The sequence below is a fragment of the Ceratocystis lukuohia genome, assembly GCF_044167205.1.
Source record: "Ceratocystis lukuohia strain C4212 chromosome Unknown Supercontig8_pilon, whole genome shotgun sequence".
Classification (NCBI taxonomy): Eukaryota; Fungi; Ascomycota; class Sordariomycetes; order Microascales; family Ceratocystidaceae; genus Ceratocystis; species Ceratocystis lukuohia.
In genome coordinates this window covers 1,956,881-1,970,992 of record NW_027263527.1, presented here as the reverse complement: position 1 = coordinate 1,970,992, position 14,112 = coordinate 1,956,881, and the positions used below count along the sequence as shown (strand labels likewise).

The 14,112-nt window shown below is 43.1% G+C and overlaps 3 protein-coding genes across 3 annotated transcripts; 1 reads left to right on the top strand and 2 right to left on the bottom strand.

Annotated features, from left to right (window-relative positions):
- Positions 1-5,432: 5,432 nt before the first annotated feature.
- On the top strand, positions 5,433-7,655 carry HOO65_080488 (tyrosine-protein phosphatase pmp1; the record flags this gene model as incomplete). The annotated part of the gene is made up of 1 exon (XM_071001574.1): positions 5,433-7,655. One exon carries the CDS (start codon positions 5,433-5,435, stop codon positions 7,653-7,655), a length of 2,223 nt encoding a protein of 740 aa, XP_070856718.1.
- Positions 7,656-8,430: 775 nt separating this feature from the next.
- On the bottom strand, positions 8,431-9,770 carry HOO65_080487 (UDP-galactose transporter -like protein 1; the record flags this gene model as incomplete). The annotated part of the gene is made up of 3 exons (XM_071004298.1): positions 8,431-8,651; positions 8,715-9,508; positions 9,571-9,770. 3 exons carry the CDS (start codon positions 9,768-9,770, stop codon positions 8,431-8,433), a joined length of 1,215 nt encoding a protein of 404 aa, XP_070856717.1.
- A 1,304-nt stretch (positions 9,771-11,074) lies between these two features.
- HOO65_080486 (RNA-binding protein rnc1) lies at positions 11,075-12,333 on the bottom strand (the record flags this gene model as incomplete). Its single annotated transcript, XM_071004314.1, has 3 exons — positions 11,075-11,209; positions 11,270-11,856; positions 11,940-12,333. The coding sequence occupies 3 exons, from the start codon at positions 12,331-12,333 to the stop codon at positions 11,075-11,077; spliced, it is 1,116 nt and encodes a 371-aa protein (XP_070856716.1).
- Positions 12,334-14,112: the final 1,779 nt, after the last annotated feature.

Sequence of the window (14,112 nt, the reverse complement as noted above, 5' to 3'; positions counted from 1 at the left end):
TGTCCTGCCTGTCCTGTCTTTGAGCTATTGGGTTAGTCTCATAGAACCTTCCTGCCTGCCCATGACACCTCCACCATCTGTAGTATTAGTTAGCTCTTTCTTCTTTAATGATTGTTTCTGTTCTTATGCCAATACATCCTTTTGTTTGATTCACTCCTTTACACTTGTCTATACAGTGGTGACACCTTGGTTTATACCACAGTGGATATCTGCATCCACAGGTAGGTGAACTGGTTGCTATCATTCCCAATGGCATTACCATCTTATTCCAGCTTAGCCTCTGCTGTCTGAGACTATACCTGGTATTCTGACCCCTTTCCTGAGAAGAGGTAGATGTCTGGGAGACAGGGCTTGGGGTGTCTAGTAGGTTGTGCCTCCAGGAATACTAGGGCTGAAAAGCCTGCAGGGGCTGAGGGGACTAGGGGAAGATGCAAGGAAAAGGGGCTAGAGAGAGAAAGGGGGGGGTGAGGGCAAGGCCTGAACCATACATGATCTATAGATCATTACAGCTATACCTTATAGGCAGGAGATAATATAAATGAGTTGAGCTAAAGGTAGCCCTATAGCTTCCCTATCTATAAGGATCTTATTTTTTATATCTAGGCACTAGTCTAGGTATTTCTTTCAGTCTCCTTCAAAGGTATATAGGGGGGGGAGGACTTATTATAGTCATTATTATATATAAATAACCTAGGGAGGTTAGGAGGCTAGAGGGTTTTCAGGAGTTTAGGTTTAGGGGGCTTACAATGTTAGGGCACCTATTGGCAAAGGTGTAGTAGTCACTGCTGTAAGGGGTCTGTTGAACTGAGACTGACTTGAGTAAAAGGTGGACTCTTAGGAGCTATCATAGCATAGGTCTATATTATTATTATTATTATCTATAGTAAAAAGAAGAGGGCATAAAGAAGGGTCAGATATTGAAAAGTATAACTGTTATAGGTCTATATAATGAGAAAGAGTTTCTTTAAGAATTATTGCCAGTGCTAGACAATGATGTCTCAAGTGTCTATACCTTAAAGTGATTTATTCTTAAAGAAACTAAAGAAGGAAGGGAAAGAAGAAAAGATCTAAAAGCTAAAGTATTCCTCCTTTTAAGTACTATGATGATTTGCCAAGGACATGTCTCCTTTTTACATGATCCTTTCCTATACCCTTGCTCACCCTTCTCATAGGTGCCCAGCCTATAACAACAAGTACACCTGGCCACATATTGTGGTTTAGCACCAGGAATAGAAGGCAGTCAGGCAGGGCAGTAGTACAGCAGAACCAGTAGATATAGTTCACCCCACACATCAGCATTGCCATCTAGTTAGACTCCTTTAATGTCCCATCAAACAATAATGATTTTATACATTTGTCACTATTACACCTTCACCTACAACAATTTTTTATTCTTGTGTAACCATTCTTGCCCATCTCATAGGCTTGCAGTTTATCACATCCTGTGTAACACTGTCACTAGCCCACTTCTTACTTCACACCTCACTAAAGAGGTACCCATCACTAGTAACATTCTAATAGATTATAACCCAGTAGCAGCCAATCCAACTGTAGCAATATGTCAAACACCTCTTATTCATGTGCACCAGTCACTATATTGATACTTTTCTCCTTTTCCCACAGATATCATGATTCATCCTCATCTCTTTCTCATTCATCTCTGTTGCTAGTGCTTACTTATGATCACTCACAAAGAATACCTTAAAGCCTTTTAATCAAAAGGAATCTAAAGAAAGGAAAAAGAGAAAAGAAGTCAAAGAACCAAAAGAATTCCCCCCTCTCAAATTCTTAAGGAAAAGCTAGACCTAATAGTAGGGCCAGGCCACTCCACCATAAGTCCCCAGCATTCCCATAGTGTGATAGTGTGGGCACACAGCCTGCAACAATTTCCAATGTTGCCATCCAAATAGGATATCAGGGTGGGCAACTTTCAAGAAACTACTACACATCAATTCATTGTGCTAAGTACTAATGCCAATAGTCCCTTCTAAGATCTAAGATATTCAGCTCAATGTTAATCCCATGCAGAGTTGCAGGACGCTTCATATGTGATCATCTATCAAACAGGAAACACAATCAATAGGGCTCTCATCACCCAGTGTTGTGTGATGATAAGTCTCTTGATCATTTACATGAACATGAATTTTTCATTAAAGATAAAATAGTGTTATAACTCAATAAATGCAGTGCAGGTCTTGAAGAGTCAGTTGAATTAGATGTCTCTGAACACCTCCCTGCAAAGATGTCAGTAAACAAAAAAGAACATTATATATACCCTTTGCTTCAATACTTTTCTTGTCCAATGTCAAGCCTAGAAGCTCCACCTCATCATCAACTATTTCAAGTGCTTTTTAGCATTCCATTTTCTAAGCATGAAAGAGGGTTAAGTTAGTTTCTTTTGACTCTGAAAAAATATTCTTGATATTACTTCAAAGCAGTAGGAATCACTTATGTGGCTCAAAATAAAAGCAAGCTCGTGAAAGATTATCAATATAGACAATACACAATACTACAGCCTCCAGCATTCCTTGAAAATAGACCCCTCATCAAATGTATCAGGGCTAATAGTCTTCCCAGTGTATTTTGCTATTCATAACATAGTTAATCAATGAGCAGAACATCATCATCAATCAGAGCTTATTGAATTGAGTGGACAATTTTCATGTTCCTTCATTGTAGCTAGGCTTAGTCTGACACTGCTTAGATGGACCCTTATTGCCTTCTTTGCCTTCAGTGTGACTCCTGATTTTGATGTAAAGAGCAGATAAGGACATAATAGCAGAGAGTGAACCACTGCTTCATATACTTCGCCCTAGGGGTGCTCAAATCACACCAGTCGTGAAAATAATATGTTCTTCATTTGAGGAAGGCATTATCCTCAGCGTAAAGAAACACATCCTGAGCTTTGACAGTCGTTATGATAGAAAAGCAATCCACTCAATGGTGAGCTATACTACATCGGAGGTAATAAGAAGGCAATAACCCAAATACCTCTACAGTGTAATATCATGCAAAAAGAACATATCAGTCCTGTCTTGCATTGAGAATAGCTTTATCCTCCATCATACAGTCTGCGTACCAGACATACCAATGACTCTCTGTATATACATTGCCGCAATGTTTCTTAATGGGCAGCTTTTGCAAATGTCTCCCCACCTGAATATACAGATATTTCCAGATGAAATCTAGGCAAGTGCAATCATTCACTTCAATGTCTTTAAACAAGCGTTGTTACCAAAATCACTCCTCATTCACCATTCAAACTTGGCCACAAATGACGTTTCAAGTGGGAATCTGACATCTCGTTGACACTTGGGCTTTCATTTTGATGAAAAATCCCAACTCAAAATATACTGTGTTCTTCATTCATTTGTGTACATGTTTAGTAAACTAAATAATTAAAAGCGAATAATGTACTCTCACTTGGAAAGAATGTAGAACTAGCATCAACGTAAACAACCCTCTATTAAAGGGCCCAGTACCAAAAGAGAGAAGGCAATGCAAAACCTCCATCCTTTCCATCGTGAGCCAGCTAATATCAAGTTGCAATGTGGACTCATACAATACCTTTCTAAAACCTTCCACCAGCCTAGTGATACAAGAGGTCTTCTCCAAGTTAAACCCCAGCTTAGTAAATGCCACCTATTTGCTCTTCCAATCACAGCCCAAGATGCGACGGAATACCCGTCCCATATTTCGGGAATCGCTCCCAACTATTCTCAATCGCGCATACAACTTTTTTTTCTTCCATCTTCGAAACGTTCTGATGGGAAAGCTACTGTGAAGTTTATATCCAGTTGCGTAGTGGCTACACCGGTATTTCCCATATTATTCATTACTTAGTATCATTTATCATGCTCGACGAGGCTCCCAGTCGGCGGACAAGTCGTTGGAAGGTTAGTTGTAGGATTTGAGGGTAGCTGTCAGTGCGACCAACTACAAAGCACATTCACTGAACGACTCGAAAAACTAGATTAGTTATGAAGTCCAGATGACGTCGAGAAAGAAAGTTTTTGTGTGATTCCAGCAAAGAGGTTCGGAACATTCTAACATCGCTGATCCCTCCTCAGGAGAAGAAACAAAACCCACTAGACTGTGTGTTGCACATGTTGTCAAAATCCAATGACTCAGATATGTGCTGCAAACCTTACAGGTCCTAAAACTAACCTTGCAATACCCCATTCTGAAGCTCGGCCTAGACCAAAAACAAGGATACAGGAAAAGACATCGATCAAAACCTGCCGCACAACCACCCTTTCCACAATATAACCTTCTGAATACTGCATGGAAGGGTAGACTAATCGACGACCTCCCTAGGAACCGCTGACGTATTGCGAGGACTTGAGGGTGACAAGAGGGCGGTTGTTTCAAAACCTGGTATGCTTCAAGATGCACAACAATCACCTTAATTCTGCGATAAAGATCTCAGCCAGGACAAGACAAGGAAGGAGGCAGACGCAACGGTTCGAGAAAAAGAGAAAAGGCTCTACAGGTGGAGGAGGCAGGTTTGCAGATGAAAGTTTGGATAGCATGTGGAAGAATACCAACAGCCGATAATGACTAGTCCCATCGACCAGTCAAGCAAAGGCAAGGAAAAAGCGTACAGGCTAATTAGCCCAACGGGAGAACTTTTCTAGCAACGAAAGCGCAATTTACACGATAGTATAAACGGCAGATAGAAATATCAGTCGTAATAGTGCGCATGTCCATCTAGCATTTGTGCTGCGTGGCTTCCACCGCCAAATTCTAACATCGTAGATTCCGTGTAGTAGCAGGATGTGCACAAGGGTTTCTAACCCATTTGGGATGATTAGCCATGAAAGTTACACAGGTTACATTCATATAGGGCTCTCCCTCACTGCAAAACTTCAATTTTCAAGCATGGCAATTTCTTCCATACAATTTCCCCATTGTGTCCCTCCGCCCCCCATGTTTTACCCCATCCTGCTCCATTGAAAAAAAAAAAAAACAAGAAAAAAGAAAAAAAAAAAAAAAAAGGAAAATGTGAAGTCAAAGTTTTTTGTTTAGTCCAGCACAAATTCGAAACACTCCTACTCTCGCTTAAATCCCTGCTAGTAATTCCTCAACAGCGTGCAGTTTTTGCTTAGCAATTACTATTGTGAATCTCAGCATGACCCGAGGGTTACATTTTAAATTCCCTGAACATAGGGTTGACTACCCTGCCTTGAACCTCAACCTCCTCTTTCCTCCTTTAATATTGACCCTATTCGTTCTCAGATCTCCTCGTCAACCCCATAATCGTGGCACTATGCCTATGCCCTCAGCCACAACTGCCAGGTTTTTGAAGGCCACCCAGCACTGTCTGTATCCGTGTTTGACTTAGATTCTCAACTTGTCATTAGATTACGATATCTTTACTGCATTTGCACACTCGCTTTGTGGCTGTCTCTAAGGCGCCTGTGGCATCAACTATGCAAGACGGCTTTCTTCAACCTCCTATTGTTCTCTCTCAATCACAACATAAACATCGCGATAGCTCTTCAACCCAAAATTCCGATTATTCGGACTCCTCCCCTACGACAACGAACTCGACTTCTGGAATATTCGATCCCGTGGTTACATGTCTTGACTCGCCTATAGTCCTGTCGCCTATGAAGCCGTTCTCCAGCCTGGAGCTCGGCCTCCCGGCAGGCATGTCAATGCTTTCCGTGAACGATGGCCGCTCTACGGCCGAACCTATGCGTCCAAAAACATCGCCCACACCCCGCCGTGCTCGCAATATGAAAAACCTGTCCATTCTCCCCCCACTTGGGTCGTCTCCTGTATCGCCTCTGGTCTCAGAACCAAGCTCCCCTTCTTTTATAAAGCCCTTCATTCCAGGAATCAAGAGGAAACCAAGCAACCTGAGTTTGAATACGAACACAGCTTCGCTGACAGGCCAACAACATCGTGACACGTACGTCTCTCCAGTATCCCGGCCTATACTCCAGCGCCGTGGCTTAAAACACTCTGCATCTACACCACAGATGCTTCATGGCTTGAAATCCAGTACTTTTGCGCCAGCGAATGGTATGACATTTCCAACTGTTCTAGAAAGAAACGAGTCTGGATTGTCTGAAATCCTGCGCCCCTCTAAACTAGGTGGTATTCTACCTATTCATGATGTTTCCATCCCCGAGGAGGAGACTCAAATCACTACTCAAGTCGCTGGACGAGGGGCGCTTGATGCTGATGAACATCTCCGAGATGAAAGCGAAAAACACGAAGATCTGAAGTCCCCGACCTACCCCGACGGCCCTGTCGCCATTTACGATGATGATGTTTATTTGTACCTAGAACCAAATGCAGAAGAAGCTTCTCGCTTTGATGTTGTCATCAATGTTGCTCGTGAGGTCGACAATCCTTTCGCAAAATCCGACGATGAAAGTTCAAGCCCACAACCAGACACTGCCATGTCAACCGCGTCTTTTTCAACAGCATTCGAGTTTCATTTGAAGACTGGTGAATCTCCCACAACGCCCAAGAATGCAAAGCCACCAACACGTATTCCGGAGTATATACATGTTCCTTGGGATCATAATACGGATATTTCCGTTGATCTAATGAGTCTTTGCGAACGAATTGATCAGTTTGTGAAGCTAGGAAAAAAGGTTCTTGTGCATTGCCAACAGGGTGCTAGTCGATCTGCCAGTCTCATTATTGCTTACGGCCTTTTTCGCAACCCTGATTTGACAGTTAACGATGCCTATCATGCTGCACAGTCAAAAAGTCGATGGATATCGCCAAATATGAAGTTGATGTATTGTCTACAGGACTTCCAAAAAGAAGTTTCTTTACGACACAAGCCTCTTCATACAGCACGTCATCAACGCACGGGACGTAGTCCTACAAAGCATCGTTTGACACTCTCTGCAGATGTTGCTGGCTCGTCTGATCCTCAACAGCCACTCACAGCACCGTTAACAAATGACACCAGTTTTACCGCCTTTGGAATGACTGGCATGCACTTTCGAGGCAACTCTTGTCCGTCCACTATTCACATCGATGCTGGCCCATCATCCGCGCCTTCCAATATTGGCAGCTTTCAACCCCAAGATAGTAGTGTTCGAGATTCTCCCAAATTTCCACGATTCCCTTACGATAAACCGGAATCATCTAGTACAAAGCACTCATTTCCACTACAAGTTGATGGCTCTTTAGCCAATGAGCTTCCTGAAACTTTGGAAAATGTCTCAACACACCGCAATACCGTCAACTTTTCTCGACCTATGACATGGTCTCGACGTCCCCCGTCACCTAGGCCTTTACGCGAAAGCCCCGATGTGAAAAACGTAGAACAGAAGGCTGCATTCGGGTCATTACCCGTAAACAATACGAGTCTAGTCTCGCATACGCCTGATGACTTCCTTGATGATACTTGCGTCATGTCTCCACGGGCCGAAGTTATGACTAGTAATCCACTTCGTGATGTGTTGCGAGAAACCATCCCTCCCGCCTCATCGACAGCAAAAACTATTATTACTCTTATAGAGTCGTCATCAACACCTTATCCTGAAGGTGTATTTTCACCTACCAAGGTTTCATTTCCAGGACATATTCATGAAGAATTCAACCTTCCTGAAATCTCAGATCCTCGTAGCCCTCCAACCAAGGGTGAAGCGCCAATCGTTCGGTCAATTGATGAGCTTTTATGAGCTAGTAGCACTGTAATGAATATGCCGTTTAGCAGCTTGTTATTTACATTTCATATTGACCATGTTCCTCTGGTCCTACATATTTTCCAAGCATTACACATTGACCATAATCCAGTGCGGGTGTTATTCAGGCTTCTCCAATATCTATATAACTAAAGTATTTCTTTTGTCAAAACAAATGTACTTGGCTTTTGTCTCGTTATATGCCATTAAAAACATGACTTAGTCATTGGCTTTGCTCTTGGCATTTGATAAGCCACTCATTTCTGTTTGGAGCAAGCTGGTCCTTTCAAGGAAGGGATTTCGAGCTTGTGTTACCTATCATCATCTCATAGTTCTCAACATATTTCATATCCCTCTCAGGGCCTAGCTGATTTATGTTTGCTCATCTTTGGGTTTGTTTATTCAACTTTGGCGAAGTGTAACTATTTTCAAAGGTCGTTATTTAAATATCGAAAATGGAGACATAGCCATAACGTCCATTTATTATTTATTCGTATCTGCTACTGTCCTACTTGACAAGCGTACTCTCCCCATATAACTCTTTATCTCTTGTGATGCCATCCATGACCAAGCTAGAATTGCACTACCCAACTTGGTCATAATCAATACTGGTACTTTCTTGCAAAAATTAGCACTTGAAATGTTATAGAGAGTTGGTTAAGGGGATGTAGTCGCAGTGAACATAAAGGTGAATTGGAACACTGGATTAAAGGATGGTTAGAAGCGGTATATGCTCTATCTAGGTAAATATGAAATATCTACTCGAGCTTCTTTAATTGCTCTTAGACTTTTTAGCAAGCTCCTTCGCAATTTTCTCACGGCGCTGTATCAATGCTTCAATCCCGATTCCACCAAATACCAACCCAACGCCCGCCCATTGCATTTTGGTAAGATGGTGGCCGAAAGCCAGAACAGAAAGAATCATGGTAAACATCTTCCGTGTGACAGTCACTGTAACAAGAAGCACAGAGGAGAAAGTTGAGAGAGTGTAAACTATGTATCAAGATTAGTTGTTGTCCATAAATCTAGGTCTTGTAGAACTGATAAGGTACTTACAAATGAACACTTGGCCAACGGCACCAAACATGGAGAATCCCAAAACGTCCCGCCAGACTGATGGATGGCGGGCCATGAATGATAAGGCTTCAGCAAGCTCGCCCGACGCGCCGCTGTTTTTCATATTGAGATACTCGCCTATGATAGTATTTGCTAGCCAAGGACTGATGAGCAAGTATGTTGAGGTGAAGATAGTGGATAGGATGTTGTTTGCGGCCATCATCTGTGGACCTGTGTAAGGCTGATGAGCAGTGAAGATATAATCCTGGACACTATTGGTCAAGCCATCGAATAGCAGATTGATAGAAAGCAGAAGAATTCCCCATGGAGCGCTCTTGTTGTTAGAGACGGACTGCTGCTTCTTTTTGCTTCCAGAATGCACGGTAAAGACCGCAACGCCTGCGGTTACAGCAGCAACGACCAAGTACTTGTACATAGGATAGCGTTTACGAAACAAAGTAATGTGTAAAAACATGACAGGCAACAGTTTGCAGCTCTTCGCAAGAAGAAAAGTGATGTAGTCGATATGAGCGAGAGATGCATAGCCAAAGGGCGAAGCCAGTGCAGTAGTTGTAGCTACAAGACATAGAGGAATCAAAACCTGGCGCGATGGAATTACTGCTGGTACTGGACGGCCACGGGGTGTACTGATATAGAGGTATATAAGTCCCGTGGTAGCTGCGAAGGCCGACTGTATGGTATTTAAGAAAACTGGATAACGGAAGACTTCAGGGTTAGACTCAGAACCGTACCGGGTAGTTGTGAGCCTCTCCTGAAGAAAAGCCCAGGTCAAACTATAAAAATACCACGCTGATTAGTTGTCTAGTTCTTGAATATATTCTTGTGGTTAACTCACAAGCTCGCATATATTCCTCCAACTGCTACAGCTAGTTGCAACACTCCCGGATCACTGTTGTCTTTCAATGACACATTTTGTGCCTTGCTAAGCTGCTTTTTTGTAACCGATTGGGATGATTTGTCAAGTAGAAGATCATTGGGCCGAAGCTCGTCGTCGGTAGTGTTTCTTTGCGTCGGTTTTTGTTTAATGCGAGCCATCACGTCTTAAAGCAAAATGAGAACAAATGAGAACGAATGAGTGAGTATAGAGATGGTGAAAAAGAGAGGAAGAATCCGACAAAACGATCGACAGGTATCAAGCTAGTTATTAAGGAGCGTGTAACAAAATCTTATTTCTCAAGTGGATGCGGCACCCATCTTTGTAATTCTTGGATTGTTATATTTGGCATTGCTCAGACCTAGACTGAGGCTGAGGCCACTCTCCTTTCTTAACCTTCCCATGTTCATGGAAAGGCCATCTGGCCAGAGACTGGATGACGTAAGCTCAAATTAAAGTAAAGCCACACTTAAATATGGCTAAACCTCGCCATGAATTGTGAAGAACTCGATTACATGCTACTCGAGCAAAGCATAAACTCCTAATTTTTTAATTATATGGTTCGGACCAAAACTATCAAAAACTGCCCTGCGAGAACCAAGCCAATGTCGTTGATTTCATTATCATAAACTTAAAATAACCCCTGAAGTTCTACCATCAACGCGTCTAAATCATCCGTCCTCACTCGTGGGAGGAAGACTGAGGTAGCTAAGTTTATGGAAGATTACAAGAGGCTAAAATCTAACTATCACCAGTCCGTTCTGTCTGGTATCGTCGAGATACAGCGCAAAAATGTTTCATAGTATAGACAATACTAAAAACAAAGAGTCATCATGAAAACCTCATTTTAATAGGCTACAGGCTAGCCAAAATGCAGCAACACGCAAGAAAAAAAAAAGAGGGGCAGTAAGAATAGCCGCGAGGCTAAACATCTCCTCACTAGCAAGCAACTTGGACATGTCCAATCAATGTTTATGTAGAAAGACGATTCAGAGATTTCACGTAGAACAGCCATTACCGGCTGACCTAGCGAGGAGCAGGACTCTCATAGTTTTAATGGCTAAGAGTTTGGAAAAGGAAAGCCCCAGGGATGTGAGTGGGTGCAAGCAGGGGATAATAGAAGATCCGGATCGCGGGTATATAAGAAGACTGATTGTTTTGTTGATAGGTAGCCGATGACGATAAAGGACGTTTTTTTTGTTTTGAAAGGACAAAACGTTGGAGAGAGACATAAAAGATGGCAAAAGGGGTAGATAGGGAGGGTAAGGACTGATTAAAAGAGAAAGGACAGATGGCCAAGAAAAGAGAAACTTGATCCAGAAAACGGACTCGACAGCACAAGGAGGGATTAGAACATAGAGAAAAACTATGATCTGAAGAAAAAAAAACCTATGGAGTTCAGAGAGGGAGATAGAGACTTTGGTTGGTTGGACAGATAGAAAGGGTTATCGTCGTCGGTTGTGTTTTACTCGTTGGCTTGTTGGCTACGGCGCATCTTTTCCGCCTCAAGGTTTTCGTAAAGGAGGTACAAAGCCTTCTCATTGGCCTTAGCAGTACCCATAATTGTGAACATACGTTCACCCGTGTCATCATGAGCCGACTGTATAATGTTAGCATGTCAAGAATGGGATTCAAATCTGATATGAGGCTGTGTGCATACCTTGGCAATAGAGATGCGAGCACCGGACGAGCGGCGGATTTCGCTAATTTTGCTACCAGCACGGCCAATGATGCATCCCACCATGTCAGACGGAATGCTGATATTTTGAGTCTGAATTTCCTCGCCGTTCTCGTCGTGAGTAGGGGGAGCACGGGGAGGTTCTGGGTCAGACCGGCGGTTGAAAGAACGCTGGCCAGAGGAACTGAAATCAGCGCCGTTGCCTGTACGAGTAACTCGGCTTGAACCATTGTTGTAATCACCACCACGACCACTGTTCGAGAAACTGGAGCCAGTACCAACACCAGAGCCACCAGAAGCAGGGCCCTGGGTGCGGACTGCGGGGTTGTACAGAACAGTTCCGGTGCCACGCTGCCAATCGTCAATTAGGCACTTGGAAATTTCCCAAACAGCACGTTGGATTCCTTCGGGAGAGCCCTGTATTTCTACAACACGCTCGGTGGACTGAGGTAGCATGTCCTTTTGTGCAACCATACGGACGCCCGAGGCATCCTGAATGTTTTTGATCTTTAAGCCAGAACGGCCAATAATGGTGCCCATCTGGTTATGAGAGATCAACAGTTTGAGGGCTGCATAACGATATTGCATGTTAGTAAAGAAAATGTGGTAGGCTCCGCCATACTAGCTATTCTAAGATATATGGAGTACTTACGATGAGTGCCGGCGTTCTGGACCACACCACCCATTCCCACAGCTGGAGCGCCTTCCATCAGAGCTTTGGTTACAGCAGCATAAGCTTTCGAAACGGCGTCGCATCCACCAGTGATAGTCAAAATGCGATCATGCACGCTAGGCACCGCCTTGCTCACGCCAGCTTTGACTCCGGTCTCATCGCGAATGTCAGCGACATTCTTTCCAGACTTGCCGATAATAACACCAGCTTCTTTGCCCGAGACAATGGCACGCAGAGTTAACTGTGCCTGGGCGTATTCCTCTTCGGTCTTCGGGGCTGGTTCGCCATCGGGGCCCAAACGGGGTTCGTCATGAAGATCGACGTTGTCAACAAGGTCCTCGCTAGAGGGATGGTTATCCTGAGCGCCAGACATTTTCTTGGCGGATGAAGTAGAAGCGAAGAGTGCCACGAGGAGCAACTAAGTGGTGAAATAAAGTGAGAAAGGGAGGGGGAGGAACTATGAGAATAGGCCGGATGGCGAGTGTGCTGTGTAAGAATTGTCAGTATTACGCTAAGGGTCAAAGCTATATCCACATCAACCTATGAGTGATACATGGCACAGAGTAGACAGGAATCGAAGGACGTCATGTGTGGCTATCTAGTGTTGATTGTCTTGATTGTCATGCTAAACACCATCTAGTCTCACGAAGCGAGACTTCTTGTAACCATGGCAAAGCTATGACAATAACCTTGGGATTTTCTTGTGGAATGGTAAAGACTGCCATTCTGGGAACAATGCGCAATACATCGCTAACAGCACACCAACTATTGGTGGCAGTAGATAATGACCAAAGTAATGCGTGTGTTGTATGAAGACAAAGCATCATGCCATTGGCGATGGCTAGTGCGAGTCAATGGACAAGAGGAGTGTTTGTGGGTATATGAAGGAAAAGGACATATCTTACCTAGGTGAGTGTGCGACTGTGTGAAATTTTCAAGCGATGCTCGGCGAGGATAGGATGAGGAACACAGTCAAGCGAGAATGGAGAAAGTTGGGAGAGGTGAAGAGGAGGGGAGAGGAAAAGAGTGATGGAAAGAAAGAGAAGGTAAATAGAGAGGGGGGGAAGAGAGAGAGAAAGAGAGAGGGAGGAGGAGGGAGGGGGTAGAGAGAAGGTGGAAAGAGAAGAAGTGGAAGGTGTGGTATGATAGAGGGAAGGAGGTAAAAGGTAAAGTGAGAAAGTAAGAAAATTGGAAGGTGAGGAAAAAAGGAAGAGGACGGGGAAGAAGAGAAAGAGGAAGAAAGAGGAAGGTAGGTAGGTACGCTAAGAGCGTGTGAAAATACAAGGAAAATAAAGAAATGTGTTGGAAAAAAAATAGAAGAGGGAAAGAAGAGAGGAGGGTGAAGCGGGGTCTAGATTTGTTCTTTCTTCAACTTTTCCTCTTAGCTTCCTTTTTTGGCCATTATTTTTTCGGTACCTTCTCCAAGGAAAAGGATTGGGGCCAGGACGCTAACAACAACTAGAACCTAAGCAAAATAGACTCCGTAGAAGCTTCTTTTCACTGAACCTATATACGCATTATGGTCAAAAATGAAGATGAAGGGGCGTATTCAAAGGCTTGACGGTCTGAACTGGCCAAGCAAAGGGGGCAAAAAAAAACCCCAGGTTAAACCATAACTTTGCTAGCTATGAAAAAACGGGTCTCTGTTTCGAGGGGAGAGGCCAGTGCTTTGCTCTTGTGTGGAATCTACCAGATGGTTCAGGAAGTTGCATCTACACGTATACCACTACTTATATATAACACATTTATTGCACATACACGTTTTAGATCTCTAAAAAGCCTAGAAATATGAAAACATTTCACTCTCCTAGGTCATGAGCATAAATAATGCACCTGTTTTTTTTTTAAAAAAAAAAAAAAAAAGAAAAAAAAGCTTGCAGAATAACTACAGTAAACAGGAAATTAAGACCCAGCTACGCGAGGTAATTGAACTTAAACTTGAATATATTGACTATGTGAGGTAACTGCAATACATCCTCTTCAAACAGAACCTACCATACCAAGATACTCACATCTTGCAGAAAACAAAAACAGGGTATCTCCAATACTCTATTCTCTGCAGTGAATAGGTCCATCAAAAATAGAAAACATACTTTCTGAATATTAACACGTAGAGGAAATAACGATTCAATCAGTTATAAAATAGCTTCAC